The sequence below is a fragment of the Rhinolophus hipposideros genome (genome assembly GCF_964194185.1).
Source record: "Rhinolophus hipposideros genome assembly, chromosome: 5".
NCBI lineage: Eukaryota > Metazoa > Chordata > Mammalia > Chiroptera > Rhinolophidae > Rhinolophus > Rhinolophus hipposideros.
Genome location: NC_138051.1, coordinates 10,733,530 through 10,747,829, shown reverse-complemented (window position 1 = coordinate 10,747,829; position 14,300 = coordinate 10,733,530). Strand labels below are relative to the sequence as shown.

The following is a 14,300-nucleotide window of genomic DNA, read 5'->3' as shown; positions in this document are numbered from 1 at the left end:
ATTACCTATCTAGGGAGTACCTAGCTCAAAATTAAAAGTATAAATTTGAAGAGGAAGAAACAGAAATTGTCATTATTCCCAGATGAAACAATGCAATGTAGCGGTTAAGAGCACATACTTGGGCCAGAGTGCCTGGGTTGATATCCCAGTTTTATAATTTCCTAGTGTGTGACTTTTAGCGATTTACTTATTATCCCTCTGCATTTTCAATCTGTAAATTAGGAATAGTAACTACCCTCGTTACGTATTAAATTAGTTAATACTTATAAAGTGCTTAGAACACCATTTGGCACATAGTAAGAACTCAATAAACATTAACTCTCATTATTATCATCATAGTCACCACCATCATTATTATTATTATCAGTGTTCAATTATCTACATAGAAAATCCTTAAGGATATACAGAACACTATTAAAATATTAAATAATTCAGCAGGGTTGCCAGAATGTAAAGCTCAATAAAGTTCCTAGAGACTAGGAAATTTCAGGAAATGTAGTTTTTAAGAAAGATATAGTATCAACAAAATTTGTAAAAATCTGGAAATCTAACAAAAGATTTGCATATCCTTTATTATGAAAGCTAAAATACTTTTTTAGAGACATAAAAGGAGACCTGAATAAAAGAGATCTCATATTTTTAAACAGGGAGACTCAATATCAGGAAAATGACAGTTATGGCCAGATTAATCTGTCAATTCAATGTCATTTGAACCAAAATCCCAGCAGGATCCTTTTCAGAGCCTGACAATCTGATTCTGAAATACACATGAAAGAATGGAGGGCCAGGAATGGCCTAGGTAATTTAAAGAATATCAGAATGAAAGGGGACTTATCCTGTCAGATAGAATGATTATAAATAAAACATTGTAATAGGTACAGACAAATAGACTAATGGAACCACTAAGAAGCATCTAAGAATAGACTCAATATATAGGAGATTTATAGATGAAAGGGAAAGAATGGACAGTTCAAAAAGTGGCAATGGGAAAATTGCACTTTATATACAGAAATATTAAATTAGATCTTTACCTTACACCTTACAAAAATATAAACGCCAGATCAAATAAAAATGTTAAATGTTAAAAGCAAAAATCCGAAAACTCTTTGTAGTTGTATATATATATATAAATGACATATTCTCTTTTGTTTCATTACAGTGTATGCTAGCCTAAATTTTGGCAGTAAGACACAGCAAACATTTGGTAGTCAAACAGAACGTACTTCGCCATATCCTGGTCCAAATCCAAGTCCAGGAGCCTTCATCCTTCCATCCTATCCTCTCTCATCACCTCGAACTAGCCCAAAGCACACATCTCTTACTGTATCTCCAAAGAAGTCTCAAGATAATTCTGTCAATTTCTCAAATTCCTGGCCTCTTAAAAGCTTTGAAGGTCTGTCAAAGCCAAGTCCTCAGAAAAAGCTTGTCAGCCAAAAATCATCTGGCCCCACAGGAAGAAATGATGGTAAAAATTAATGTTTTGTTCAAATTTATTCGTATGTTTGAATTACTATTTTTATGTTAGGATTGTTAGATCTTTAAAAGCTGATAAATTGCATTTTATTTCTGTGCATTAGTAAACATTTTGAAAAATATTTAACTTTGTTAAATAGATCAAATGTGTAATATAAAATTCAGTTGAAATTGTCATTTCTATTTTTGCTGATATTGCCACTTCAAAATCCTTTTTCAGAACTAGGCAAATAATCCTTTTTCAGAACTAGGGATGGAAACATAAATAGCCTGAAAGCCTATTAACAAATTTTAGCTTTACAAATATAAAATATCATTCACATGTTTACTGTAATTAATATCTAGTATTAATTACATTTAACATTTATTGAATGTTTAGTATATGTTAAAATTATTTTGATGGCTTTTCTATTATTTGTTTTTAGCTAAAATATTCTTAACAATAGCCCACTCCAAAATCGTGAAATTAGTATACATATTTAATCAAGACAGATTCAGTCTCAAAATAAAGTCTGTTAAAGACACTCCCTATATCCCACATGCTTTCCTGTCCCCAGCCTCTGAGGTAAGATGTTCCACCTGTAAACTACCCCATAACACTAATTTCAGTTTATAACCAACCATAAGGTCACCTTACTGCGTAGTCAATTTTATCACTTTCTGTTAGCACTGAGCGTTCATGCCCTTCTTTAATTTCTTTCTATATTTGTCTTTCCTACAAGATCAAATATTATACTGAAAGCTGACACATTATTCAGCTTGTTCTCCTCAGTGACCAGTATTACTGCTTTGCATATAGGAGTCCTTCAAATGTTGCTTACATAGTTAAATCAAGCCAGAAAAGTAGCCCGTGTAGCTTATGGACTGTACCATGCAAATATTAGTCATGGTGGTATGTATAAAGATAGAAGCTTAATTGGTATATAATTTTTAAAATTTATTACAAAAGGACTTGGGGTGGCTCTCTTTTGTTATATTTGTTTAAAGGACACTGATATGTTTATTTTATCTCAATTTAAGTAGTAATATTTATTTCTAGTAGAAAATCATGTGCTTTTTAATTTAAAAACACTATATTCCAAACACTTGTGATTATAACATCCACTTCTCTTAAATTTTTTTTTAAAAAGTAAAATTCGTATTTTTCAAACAGGAGAAAATTCTCAGGAAAAACCTTCTTCAGCTCAGCTTATACCTGCCTTGGTGAGATCACCATCTTGCCGACGAGGCCTGAATGGAACCAAGCCTGTCCCTCCCATACCAAGAGGAATCAGCCTTTTGCCTGATAAAGCTGATTTAAGCACAGTAGGACCCAAAAAGAAAGAGCCTGATGATATTTGGAAGAGTGAAAAAGATACTCTTACAATTGATCTTTCAGAATTAAATATCAGGGATAAAGATTTGGATCAAGAAGAGGTTAGAACCAAATATAATTTTTAATAATTTTAAAATGCTTGTAATTTTCTATAATATAGTACCTTTATTTAAGGAAAAATCAAGTAATTTTTAATACTATACCATCTTTTCTTATTTGTAAACATATTTCACATTCATATTATAGAAAATGGAATCTTTAGTGAAGTACTAGGAAGAAACTCCATCACACCAAATCCCACTACCCAGAATACTTTACTGTTAACATTCTAATGTGTTTCCATCAAGTGTTTCTTCTATGCATATATTGTTCCTTTTTTAAAATAAGAATAACAGAGCAATATGTATGCTCTTGCACTAACTCCTCCCAAATGAACAATTTGTTATATTTGTTTTTTAATAATTGAAACATAATATAGTTCCCTACCCATTCTCGAGCATGTCCCTTGTGCATACGAGTATGTGCAAATTTATTTATCTTTATGAAATTGAGATAATATTGGATACTCATCTTTGAAACCTCAGTCACTCCATGCATACTATAAAAATGTACTGCCAATATGATAACTCTGCCAGAGAAGGAATATGGCTGCTATATTACTTTGGATTCAGAACACTGTTTTCATAGATGTTTCCTTTTTATCATTTCAATTAGCCTAGTTTCAGGTTTTAAAAAGTGTTTAACATTAAATATGTAAAGTGAAACATTCAGTGTTGATATGTTATGATCTTATTATAACCGATTTTTAAGATATAAGTATCATATACAGATTGCTGGATGTGAACTTTAAATTTTAGAAAACTGATTACTTTTTGCTGACCTACTCATAGAACTTCTAAAGAGCCAGATAAGCACACAACTGACCTAAGATTAGCTGGACCTCTGTAACTTTAACTCACTTTGCTGTCTACCATCTGATTCAATGATTCATTTATTAATCAAATTATTGCAATATATTAGTCATTGTGCCAGTGCTAGAAATACCATGGTGAATAATAGCTTGAGATCCTTCCTCTTAAGGGATTTATAAATACCTAAGTGATGAAATCACATACTGTTTATACTATGTACAGATATGTTAACATACATCTTATTAGTCCTGGATTGAAGGGTGGCTAGCTAGAGTTAATGGATATTAAAATCTAAGGATTACTTTCACTAATATAATTATTTTGTAAAGTTCATTGTTTTTGTTTTTTCTTAGATGCAGACCTCTCTTAGGTCCCTGCGTAACAGTGCAGCTAAGAAAAGAGCAAAACTGAGTGGTAGTACTTCTGATCTGGAAAGCCCTGATTCTGCAATGAAGCTCGACTTAACTGTGGATTCGCCGTCCCGATCTTCCTCTCCAAACATCAGCTCTTACAGCGAAAGTGGAGTTTACAGCCAAGAGTCACTGACTTCTTCTCTGTCTACAACTCCCCAGGGGAAGAGAATAATGTATTTTACTTTTTAACATGTTAAATGAATGCTAATCTGTAACTTGTAGTCCGAAGCCCTAATATCATATCTGAAAAAAATCTTCAAAATGATTTATTTTCTAGTTCTTTAAATGTTGAAATACAGTGGTACCTCGGTTTTTGAACGTAATGCACAAGCTCTGAAACATTCAAAAACAGCCGACAGCTAGGCCTCAGGATCTTGCACTCGGGAAGCTGTGTGACATATCAGACTTCTAAGTCGTGTTCAAAAACCGAAGCATTTACTTCCATTTACGGCATTCATAAACCAAAATGTTCGTCAACAGAGATGTTCGAAAACCGAGGTACCACTGTACATTTAAAAGACAATAGAAAAGTTTACACTTACTACCTTGCTTGGCTTTGGCTTGGGATGGGGGTGGAGAGAGAGAATACGTACGACCCCAAGTGTAATCTAGAGCACCTAAATCAATACGTAGAAGTCTGTTCCCCAAGCCCCAGTTGTTGTTTTGCCTTAGATTTGTCCTACTATTCTTTGTTCTTGGGCTCTTTTCAGGATCATGGACTCTTTAGCAGTTGACCTGTAGCTGTTATTATTGCTTTTGTTTAAAACTTAGCACCAGTTTCCTTTAATTTATGGATGAACTCCACCAAACAGTTACCCTACTGTTTCTTATATTTTGTTACTCCATTATTTTATGGAAACTTAGGACTCCATGCCATAGCTTTCACAGCCCTCTCAGTAGACTCCTTACAGCAATAGAGCTGGAATTAGAGTCCTGTCCACCCCTCACTGACAGAATATTTTCCAGCAAAGCAATTTGACAAACTTTTCCAGAGTACCTCAATAAACTCGAAGTCTTATGCAGTAAACTTGATTTCGGAGAATCTGTAATCCTATTCTAGGATTTAGGGAATTCTTTCCTTCTAAAATAAATTTAGACAAAAAGCAAAGAGTAGTATTGCTAGGCCATAGGAGAAATGTACATTTAACTTTTTAAGTAACTGCTAGGCAGTTTTCTAAGATGTTCGTGCAATTTTACACTCCCACCAGCAGTGTTCCAGCTGTTTCACATACTTATTAATATGTGGTGTTGTCAGTCTTTTTAATTTTGATTTTACTTTCCTTTGATTTTTTTCCTGAACCATGTTTACATATAGCTGTTAGAAGTAAATTTTTAAAAATTAAATTTATTTAGAGCCTCTAATAATTTAGGTAAATAGACATTGTGTAATCAAAGGAGAGATGGTATTCTTTTAACTTTAATGAAAAAGGGTGTTTTATTTCAGCAGTTCATAGAATTAAACCAAATTTTTGTGTCCCGTTGTGAGAGGTTTTTCTCATCCCATGATTTCCTTCTCCACATTTTAAATTTAAATAGCTTATTTTACAGTTGGAGTTTTTTTTTTCTTACTGGAAATTCCTTTGTTGTAATTACCTAGGTAGACTAATGCAATATATTTACAAAATGAATTTGGAATGGGTATGTGGGCTGATGAAGTAACTATTTTACTAGACATTAATTAAATTACCAGACATCTAAAATATATGTATTTATCTTTTACACCTAAAGTCCTTCCCTTATCTTTATGAATGAGAGATTTTATATTATATATTCCTACAGTTGCAAGGTTCTGTAAGTAATTTGGAACCCAGTTGGGAAGAAAACTTCATTTGATACTATAACATTTAGAATTCACTATTCCCTGTATTATCTCATGGATATATTCTTTTCAGATATTGAACTCTGTGAGAAGGGATTTCAATATACCCTTGTTTATGGACTGAATTACCTTTAATGAATTCAGTATTTCCACATTTAAGGTTAATAGCATTAGAGTAATTGTTCTCAATCAGTTTGCATTCTGCCTTAAGAATCATGGCCAAAGAAAGCTACTAAGGAGGGGTTTGATCCCTAATTAAGTTGGGGAGGAAAAATTGCTGAGAACCATTGTTCTAGAGACTGAAGTATTTTCTTTCATCCAAGTCAAATATATTGAGTATAAATGTAAATTTACAGTAATCTATTCTAGAGAAAATACTCTTAAAATATTTAACATTGATTTGTCACGAGGCCAGTTAACAAATAATGAATACCTAAGAATTGTACTCCTTTGTGAAATCTCTTTTTTATAATATCTATCATTAGACTTACTGACATCACACACTTACTGATGTAAAATATTTTCCTCCCATTGAGTTAACATTCCTCAGTTGGCTTTCTTTGTGAAACAAGGCCTGGAAGCGCTTATAAAGTCAGGCAAGTACAGCAAATGATAGTCCAAGGAGAAAGTGGCGTTGACTAAATTCACTTGCTGCTGATCTCTTATTGGTGATATCGTTCAGTCTCTATTTTTATATAGCATATGAAGGTAGATAGTATATTAGATAATTAGAATCATTTGATTTAGTTTTAGAATGGATACTCTTTGAATTAGTTGTTTTTTTGACCCAACAAAAGATTATACGGCACAAGTTTGAGAGTCTTCAATGCCTTTGGCAATCTTGTCATGAATAATTAAGAAATAAAGGTTGGAAATTCAAAAGGTGAACTAGGAATACCAATAAAAAACATTATTGTCCATAGTTTTTCATACTTGTTGCTGCCTAAGTTTAGTGAGTATATAGAATGTATGATATAAGCGTACTGAACAGCTCTCGATCTTAAATGTTTATTGAAATTTCTTTGTTTCATTGTAGGTCAGACATATTTCCAACATTTGGAGCAAAACCTTGTCCAACAAGGCATTCTTCTGCAAAGAACAAAATCACTCAGATAGCAGAACAGAGCCCCAGTGCAGGTATCCTATGACTATTTTGTAAACATGATTTATGGAAAGAATGATTTGTAAATGGTGTCAAAAATAATAATGGATGCGTTTCAGAGTTCTAATTTTTGTAGTTACCAATTAAGACTAATCATCATTTTAACTCCTTAAAAAGACATTTTGGCCAGAATAAAAACTGTATGATATTTGGAAGAAAAAATATTTACCTGAATAATCTCCCTTTAAGCCCCTTTATGCCTCGCTCCCACACCCAGACATTTAGACTTGAGTGATATGGAATGAGACCTGGCCATCAGAGTTTTGAAGCCTCTCCAGGGGTTTCTACTATGCAGCTTAATTTGAGACCCGCTGGGCACCACAAAAGATAATTTCTTTTAAAAAAAGAAATTTAATTAGTAGTTAAATGCATGTGTATCTTGTGTTAAAAATTTGTGAACTAACCTGGAAGTTTTTAATTCATAACATCCCTTTTCACAAAAAGAACTTATGAGTAATGAGTTAAAAAAGTATTTGGATTATGATCCATTTAGATTGGGAACTGCATGTGATTCTTCTTTATGATTAGTAAAACTTTTGAATTATGAATGAGTTTTAACAAATTGGGATACGATATTTATTTTCATATGATCTCAGGGTAAAAGTCCTCACAATTTGAAGGCTACTTTACCTTACATCATAATTATGTTCCTTCAAAGCTGTGTATATATCTAATTGTTTGCTAAGATTTTTAATTTCTTGCTACTAAGTATGTATTAAATTCATCTCATTTTAATTCCCACTATCACTCTTACTCATTTCTTACCTACTTAGCCTCCTAAGATTTCTCTCCAGCTTCAGTCTCATTCACTTACAATCCATTTTCCACAATGCAAATCTGACTGTATTGCCCAGCCTATATTTATTCAGGACATTCTTCTATCATCTGGCCCCTGCCTACTTCTCCAGCCTCATTTTTTACTACCCTCTTTGTATTTTGTGCCCCAGTTATATCAGACCACCTTCAGTACCATTTCCTAGCTCTTTGCAGTGGTACATACTATTTCTCATGGATGAAATCTGGAATTCACATCACACCCCATTCAGCTATGAAAACAGCTCAGTTTCATTCTCTGGAATACTTCCCCTATTTATAAACAAAATTGATTATTATTTTGTGATATCGTTAAATTTTACACTGATATCTTTATACTAGTATCTCAGTTTTACTGTTTTGGATTCTCAGATTTTTTTTTTTTATTTAAGATTTTATTGGGGAAGGGGAACAGGACTTTATTGGGGAACAGTGTGTACTTCCAGGCCTTTTTCTCCAAGTCAAGTTGTTGTCCTTTCAGTCTTAGTTGTGGAGGGTGCCATTCAACTTCAAGTTGTTGTCCTTTTAGTCTTAGTTGTGGAGGGCGCAGCTCAGCTCCAGGTCCAGTTGCCGTTTTTCTAGTTGCAGGGGGCACAGCCCACCATCCCTTGCAGGAGTCGAACCAGCAACCTTGTGGTTGAGAGGATACGCTCCAACCAACTGAGCCATCCGGGAGCTCAGCAGCAGCTCAGCTCAAGGTGCCGTGTTCAATCTTAGTTGTAGGGGGCAGAGCCCACCATCCCTTGCGGGACTCGAGGAATTGAACTGGAAACCTTGTAGTTGAGAGCCCACTGGCACATGTGGGAATCGAACCGGCAGCCTTCGGAGTAAGTAGCATTGAGCTCTAACCGCCTGAGCCACCGGGCCGGCCGGATTCTCAGATTCTTGATACCCAGAGATTATTTACCTCTGATTCCCTACCAAGTTCCTGTCATAATCATGAAAGCCAAGCTCAGGGATGTGTGCCTGGTGTGCTGGCCTCCACAGAGGTAACATTCAACAAAGAGATGTACTCTACCAGGCACAGAAAGACAGTGTTTAAGTGCTTTGGAGTCTGAAATACCCCAGCTGGAATGCCAACTTGATATTTAATACCCATTGTCATGAGCTGTGCAAGTTACTTAACTGCTTTGAAGCTCAGTTTCCTCTTCTGATAATGTAAATCCTAGGAAGGATAATGAAGATTTAGGTATAAAACATACATAAAGCAGCCAGTGCTAGTGGACACATGGTATCTGTTCCCCTAAAGGGAAAGACACAAAGAAATATAATATGTAAACTTATTCTTTAATCCTTTTTTAAGGATGATCATCCTAATAAATTATTTATAACTGTACAAATATTTATATAAGGTTGAAGAGACATGTTATTGCTAGGTTGTATCTAGTTAATAAAAATGGAGCCCTCTTTTTGGAAGAATATCTTTGGAATTAGAAAAGAACAGACTTCAAAAACCTAGATTTGAATTTCTCTCTGACCCTAGTCGTATGACCTTGTGAGTCACTTAGCTTTTGTTAGATTGACAGCTCTTATAACACTGCTTACTACATAACATATGCAATTTCCCAAAGTTGTCTAGTATTCAGTGGTTCTCAAACTTGCCTAATCCTAGGAATCACCAGAGTTGCATGTAACATACAGATTCTGGGGACTTACCCTCATACCTGGTGAATCTTCAGGGTTAAAAATCTATATCTATATATTTTTTAAATTTTTAAAAATTTTTTTTATCAGGGAATATTGGGGAACAGTGAGTTTTTCCAGGACCCATCAGATCCATGTCAAGTCGTTCTCAATCTAGTTGTGGAGGGCGCAGGTCACTGGCCTATGGGAATCGAACCGGCAACCTTGGTGTTATGAGCACTGTGCTCTAACCACAGAGCCAACCAGCTGCCCTGAAACCTATTTTTTAACAAGTAGCTTACGTATTTCTAGGATCAAGTTTTACAAGCATTGTTAATGAATTCACTGTAAGATATTCTTGGTTAAATGTAATATGCTCTCAAAATGCAAAGTTGCTCATGGTTTTGGATTTTATAAACTTGGGTTTATATTTTTGTTTATGTGGCATGGGGTTTGCTCTATTTTCAGTAAGCAAATGACCCCTACAAGTTTATTATTTAATTGGTAAAATGTGAAAATGATAATGCTCAGAATAAGAATATCTGAAGACCAAAACAAAAATTATTCTGTAAAAACTATAAATCTAATCTATCTTTACAATGGCATTTCTAATAAATTATTTCCACATATATTCATTACACCACTATCTATTATAGCACGTGGTGCTAAATTTCCTGAATGATGTTATAGTGAACTTTTCCTCTACTATTAGATTAGTATCACCTATTCATTTTTTTGTTTTTTTAATTGAGATATAATATACGTTATATTAGTTTCAGGTATATAACATAATGAATGAATATTTGTATATATTGCGAAATGATCACCACAAGTCTAGTTAACATTCATCACCACGAAGTTACAGAATTTTTTTTCTTCTGATGAGAACTTTTAAGATCTACTCTTTTTAGCAACTTTCAATTATGCGGTACCATATTATTAACTATAGTTGCCATGCTGTACATAACATCTTAATGACTGACTTATTTTATAACTGGAGGTTTGTACCTTTGGCCCACCCCCAACCTCTGACAACCAACCTTCTGATCTCTGTCTATGAGCTTTTTTTTTTTTAGATTCCACATATAAGTGAGATATGCTATTTGTCTTCTTCTGTCTGTCTTACTTCATTTAGCCCTCAAGGTTTATCCATGATGTTGCAAATGGCAAGATTTTCTTTTTTATGGGTGAATACTATTCTGTTGTGTATCTATAGCTCATCTTCTTTATCCATTCATCCATAAATAGACACTTAAGTTGTTTCCATATCTTGGTTTTGTAAATAATGCTTCAGTGAATGTGAAGGTGCAGAGATCTTCTCAAATTAGTGTTTTTGTTTTCTTTGGATGTATACCCAGAAGTGGAATTGCTGGGTCATAAGGTAGTTCTATCTTTAATTTTTTGAGAAGCCTCCATACTGTTTTCCATAGTGGCTGCGCTAATTTACATTCTCACCAACAGTGTACAAGGGTTCCCTTTTCTCCACATCCTTGCCAACACATATTTCTTATCTTTTGGATAATAGGTGTGAGGTGATAATATCATTGTGATTTGACTTGCATTTCTCTGATGATTAGTGATGTTGAGCATCTTTTCATGTACCTGCTGGCCATCTTTATGTCTTCTTTGGGAAAATTTCTATTCAGATCTGCCCATGTTTTTATTGAATTATTTGTTTTTTTGCTGTTGAGTTATATGAGGTTTTTAAATATATTTTGGATATTAACTCCTGATCTGCAAATACTTCTCCCATTCTGTAAGTTGCTTTTTCATTTTGTTGATGGTTTCCTTGGCTGTGCAAAAGCTTTTTGGTTAGATATAATCCCCCTTACTTATTTTTGCTTTTGTTGCCTTTGCTTTCGGTGTCAAATCCAAAAAAAATCAGTGCCAAGACTGATGTCAAGGAGCTTATCGCCTAATCCACTTGAGTTCATCTTTGTGTATTTTGTAAGGTAATGGTCCAGCTTCATTTTTTTGCATGTAGCTGTCCAGTTTTCCCAACACTGTTCATTGCAGAGACTGTCCTTTCTCGACTGTATATTTTTGGCTCCTTTGTTATAAATGAAATGACCATATATGTATAGGTTTATTTCTGGGCTCTCTGTTCTGTTCCATTGGTTTATGTGTCTGTTTTTATGCCAGTACCATGCTGTTTTGATTATTATAGCCTTGTAATATAGTTTCAAATCAGAGTGTGATGCTAAAAGGTTTGTCGATTTTAACTTTTAAACAACAAGCTCTTAGTTTCAATGATTAGTCTCAGCTATTAATAGAAAACATTTCCACTCAAAGCCAGTGTCTTCATGAGGCTTATTTTATGAATTATCAAAACTAAGAAGAATTTAGAAAGATATCCATGTTACTCCTGGAAGTTCTCTATCATTTAATATCAGGTATTTTTATTTTTTTATCAAAATTTGTTAGGGTGTCAATGGTTAGTAAAGTTATTAGTTTTAAGTGTACAATTCTGTAATACATCATTTATATATCACATTGTGTGTTCACCACCCAGAGTCAGTTCTTCCATCACCAAATATTTGACCCACCTTAACCCTCATCTACCACCCCTCCCCTCTTACCCTCTGGTAACCACTAAACTATTGTCTATGTCTATGAGTTTTTCTTTATGTGTTTGTCTTGTTTCCTTGTTGCTTTCAGTTTTATATCCCACATACCAGTGAAGTCATATGGTTCTGGACTTTTTCTGTCTGACTTATTTCACTCAGCATTACAATCTCAAGATTCATCAATGCTGTTGCAAGTGGCATTTTTCTTATGACAGAGGAGTGTTCAGATATTTTTAAAATCATTCTCTATGAACTGGCTTAGTGCCCTTTATAGCCCTGTCTAGCCAAGCTTCTACCAGCTACCTCCTTTCCTCATTATCCTGTTTTTATTAAAATGACCACTGTAATACTAAAAAGAAATTATATTTCATTATTACAACTTAATGGTTTACATAGGAGATATATATATATATATATATATATATATATATATATATATATATATATATATATATATATAAAACTGGATGGTGAATCAAATATATATTACCTAGGATTTTCCATTTAGTAGACATTTTGTGGTTTTCACAGCTGCAAAATACTAGTATAGGGTGGTCAGTTTAAATATTGAAACTTATAGATTAATTTTTGGTTTTTGTTAAAAGGAGATCTGCATTATGGTTTCGATTTATTTTTAATTAGGAATGTAACATTTGGGTATTTGCAATATGCTAGATACTGTGCTAAGCCCTGTACATGTATTTTCTTCATTTCATTTTTACGGCAATTGTGGAAGAGGTACTACTGTTATCCCCATTTTACAAATAAGGGTAAGCGTCATCCCAGGTTCTTTCAGTGGTTTAAGTGACAATGCTACGATTTAGAGACAGGAAGCAAGAGTCCAGATTCTGAGCTCTTGTCACTATGTAGTTTACTGTCTCACCAGGCTAACCAGGATAGACCCATTACGTGAAAGTGGGAGAAAAGAGAGAAATGAAGAATATAGGCATCTCTCAAGATACAGATTAAAAATTCTAGATTAATTTTTTTTCTTTTTGCTGTAAAGTTTAAAATGCCATTTAAACATTAAATGTTTGTCATTTTTAAAATATATACATTTGATTATCTTTTTCAAACATTGAGTTTTGTATTTCATTGTAATTTTAAAGCCTGTTTTATAAAATGTTGGTGTATAGCTTATAATGAATATTTTTATCTGCTAGTAAAGTCAAAACTATTACAAAATTTAAAATAAGATAAAACTTTTAAAATTACTATAATGTTATAATTTCTACTGTTTTGTTAGACATTTTTAAAAGACTGCAAGGCAAGATAGATTTAGAGGGAGAGATATGTACTTCTCGTAAGATTACATAAATCATTCAAATAAATATTTTATGTATTTTATTTCATAGGGATTATAACATCCAATGTAAGCATAATTGGTCAACGTATGAACTATGGGTTTGGATGTGGTGATTTTGAAGAGGATAGGTCACATGACATTTCACCTAGTGTTTTAAAAGCACAAAATAAGGAACACCCAAGACATTATAAGCATACAAAAGGTTAGTAAATTTCATGACAAGTTTAATTTTTAAGATTGACTGTCTTAAATCAGAGTCCTCCCTAGAGCGTGCCAATAAAGAAATATTAATTAAGAATTCTCAGTTTTGAGATTTTTCTTCTTACCCTTCCGCTGTTATGTTGTTGTTTAATTTTGTCAAGTGGAACACACAGGCTGATGGGCTTTTCTGATCAGCCAGTGCATAGAAGTGACAGCCCTGCATGTTTAAAAGTAGGGAATCCCTCGTGACCTCTTCTCCCAGGATGCATCCACGCATGCATGCACGCATTTTGTTTATAAGACATTTTACCACTAAAATGCGGTGGAGAACTCATGTAAGTAAATGACTCCCAGATGCCTACTTAGGTTGTAACTAGGGAGTAAACTGAAAACATAAACTGAATATATTTCAACAGTAAACTGAATATATTTCAACAATAAACTGAATATATTTCCCTGTGGTAGAACATGGGAAGGCTTCTTTGTTATCACTAACCATTGTTAACAATTTACATTTTTAAAAATTTTTTGTAACTTAAAAAAAAAAAATTTGTAACTTAGTAGCAAGTAGCACCTCTGTGACTGCTCTATTTTTTTCAGGTTTCCTATTATAGCAGTATTTTAAATTCTCCCTTAGGGCAAAGAGGAAGTGATTTTAAAGGATATAAATATTTATATAGAATTAAAAGTTACCTGT

General features: G+C 33.6%; 1 protein-coding gene across 2 annotated transcripts in view; it reads left to right on the top strand.

Annotated features, from left to right (window-relative positions):
- TOGARAM1 (TOG array regulator of axonemal microtubules 1) overlaps positions 1 to 14,300 on the top strand; it is a 68,716-nt gene that overhangs the window by 23,526 nt on the left and 30,890 nt on the right. Inside the window, exons 4-8 of one of the 2 annotated variants that reach the window (XM_081049923.1) lie at positions 1,160 to 1,465; positions 2,627 to 2,889; positions 4,053 to 4,285; positions 6,968 to 7,068; positions 13,452 to 13,604. In XM_081049923.1, coding sequence (XP_080906049.1) covers positions 1,160 to 1,465; positions 2,627 to 2,889; positions 4,053 to 4,285; positions 6,968 to 7,068; positions 13,452 to 13,604 — 1,056 coding nt within the window. The remainder of the gene's footprint in view (positions 1 to 1,159; positions 1,466 to 2,626; positions 2,890 to 4,052; positions 4,286 to 6,967; positions 7,069 to 13,451; positions 13,605 to 14,300) is intronic. The other variant, XM_081049924.1, reaches the window with a different exon arrangement.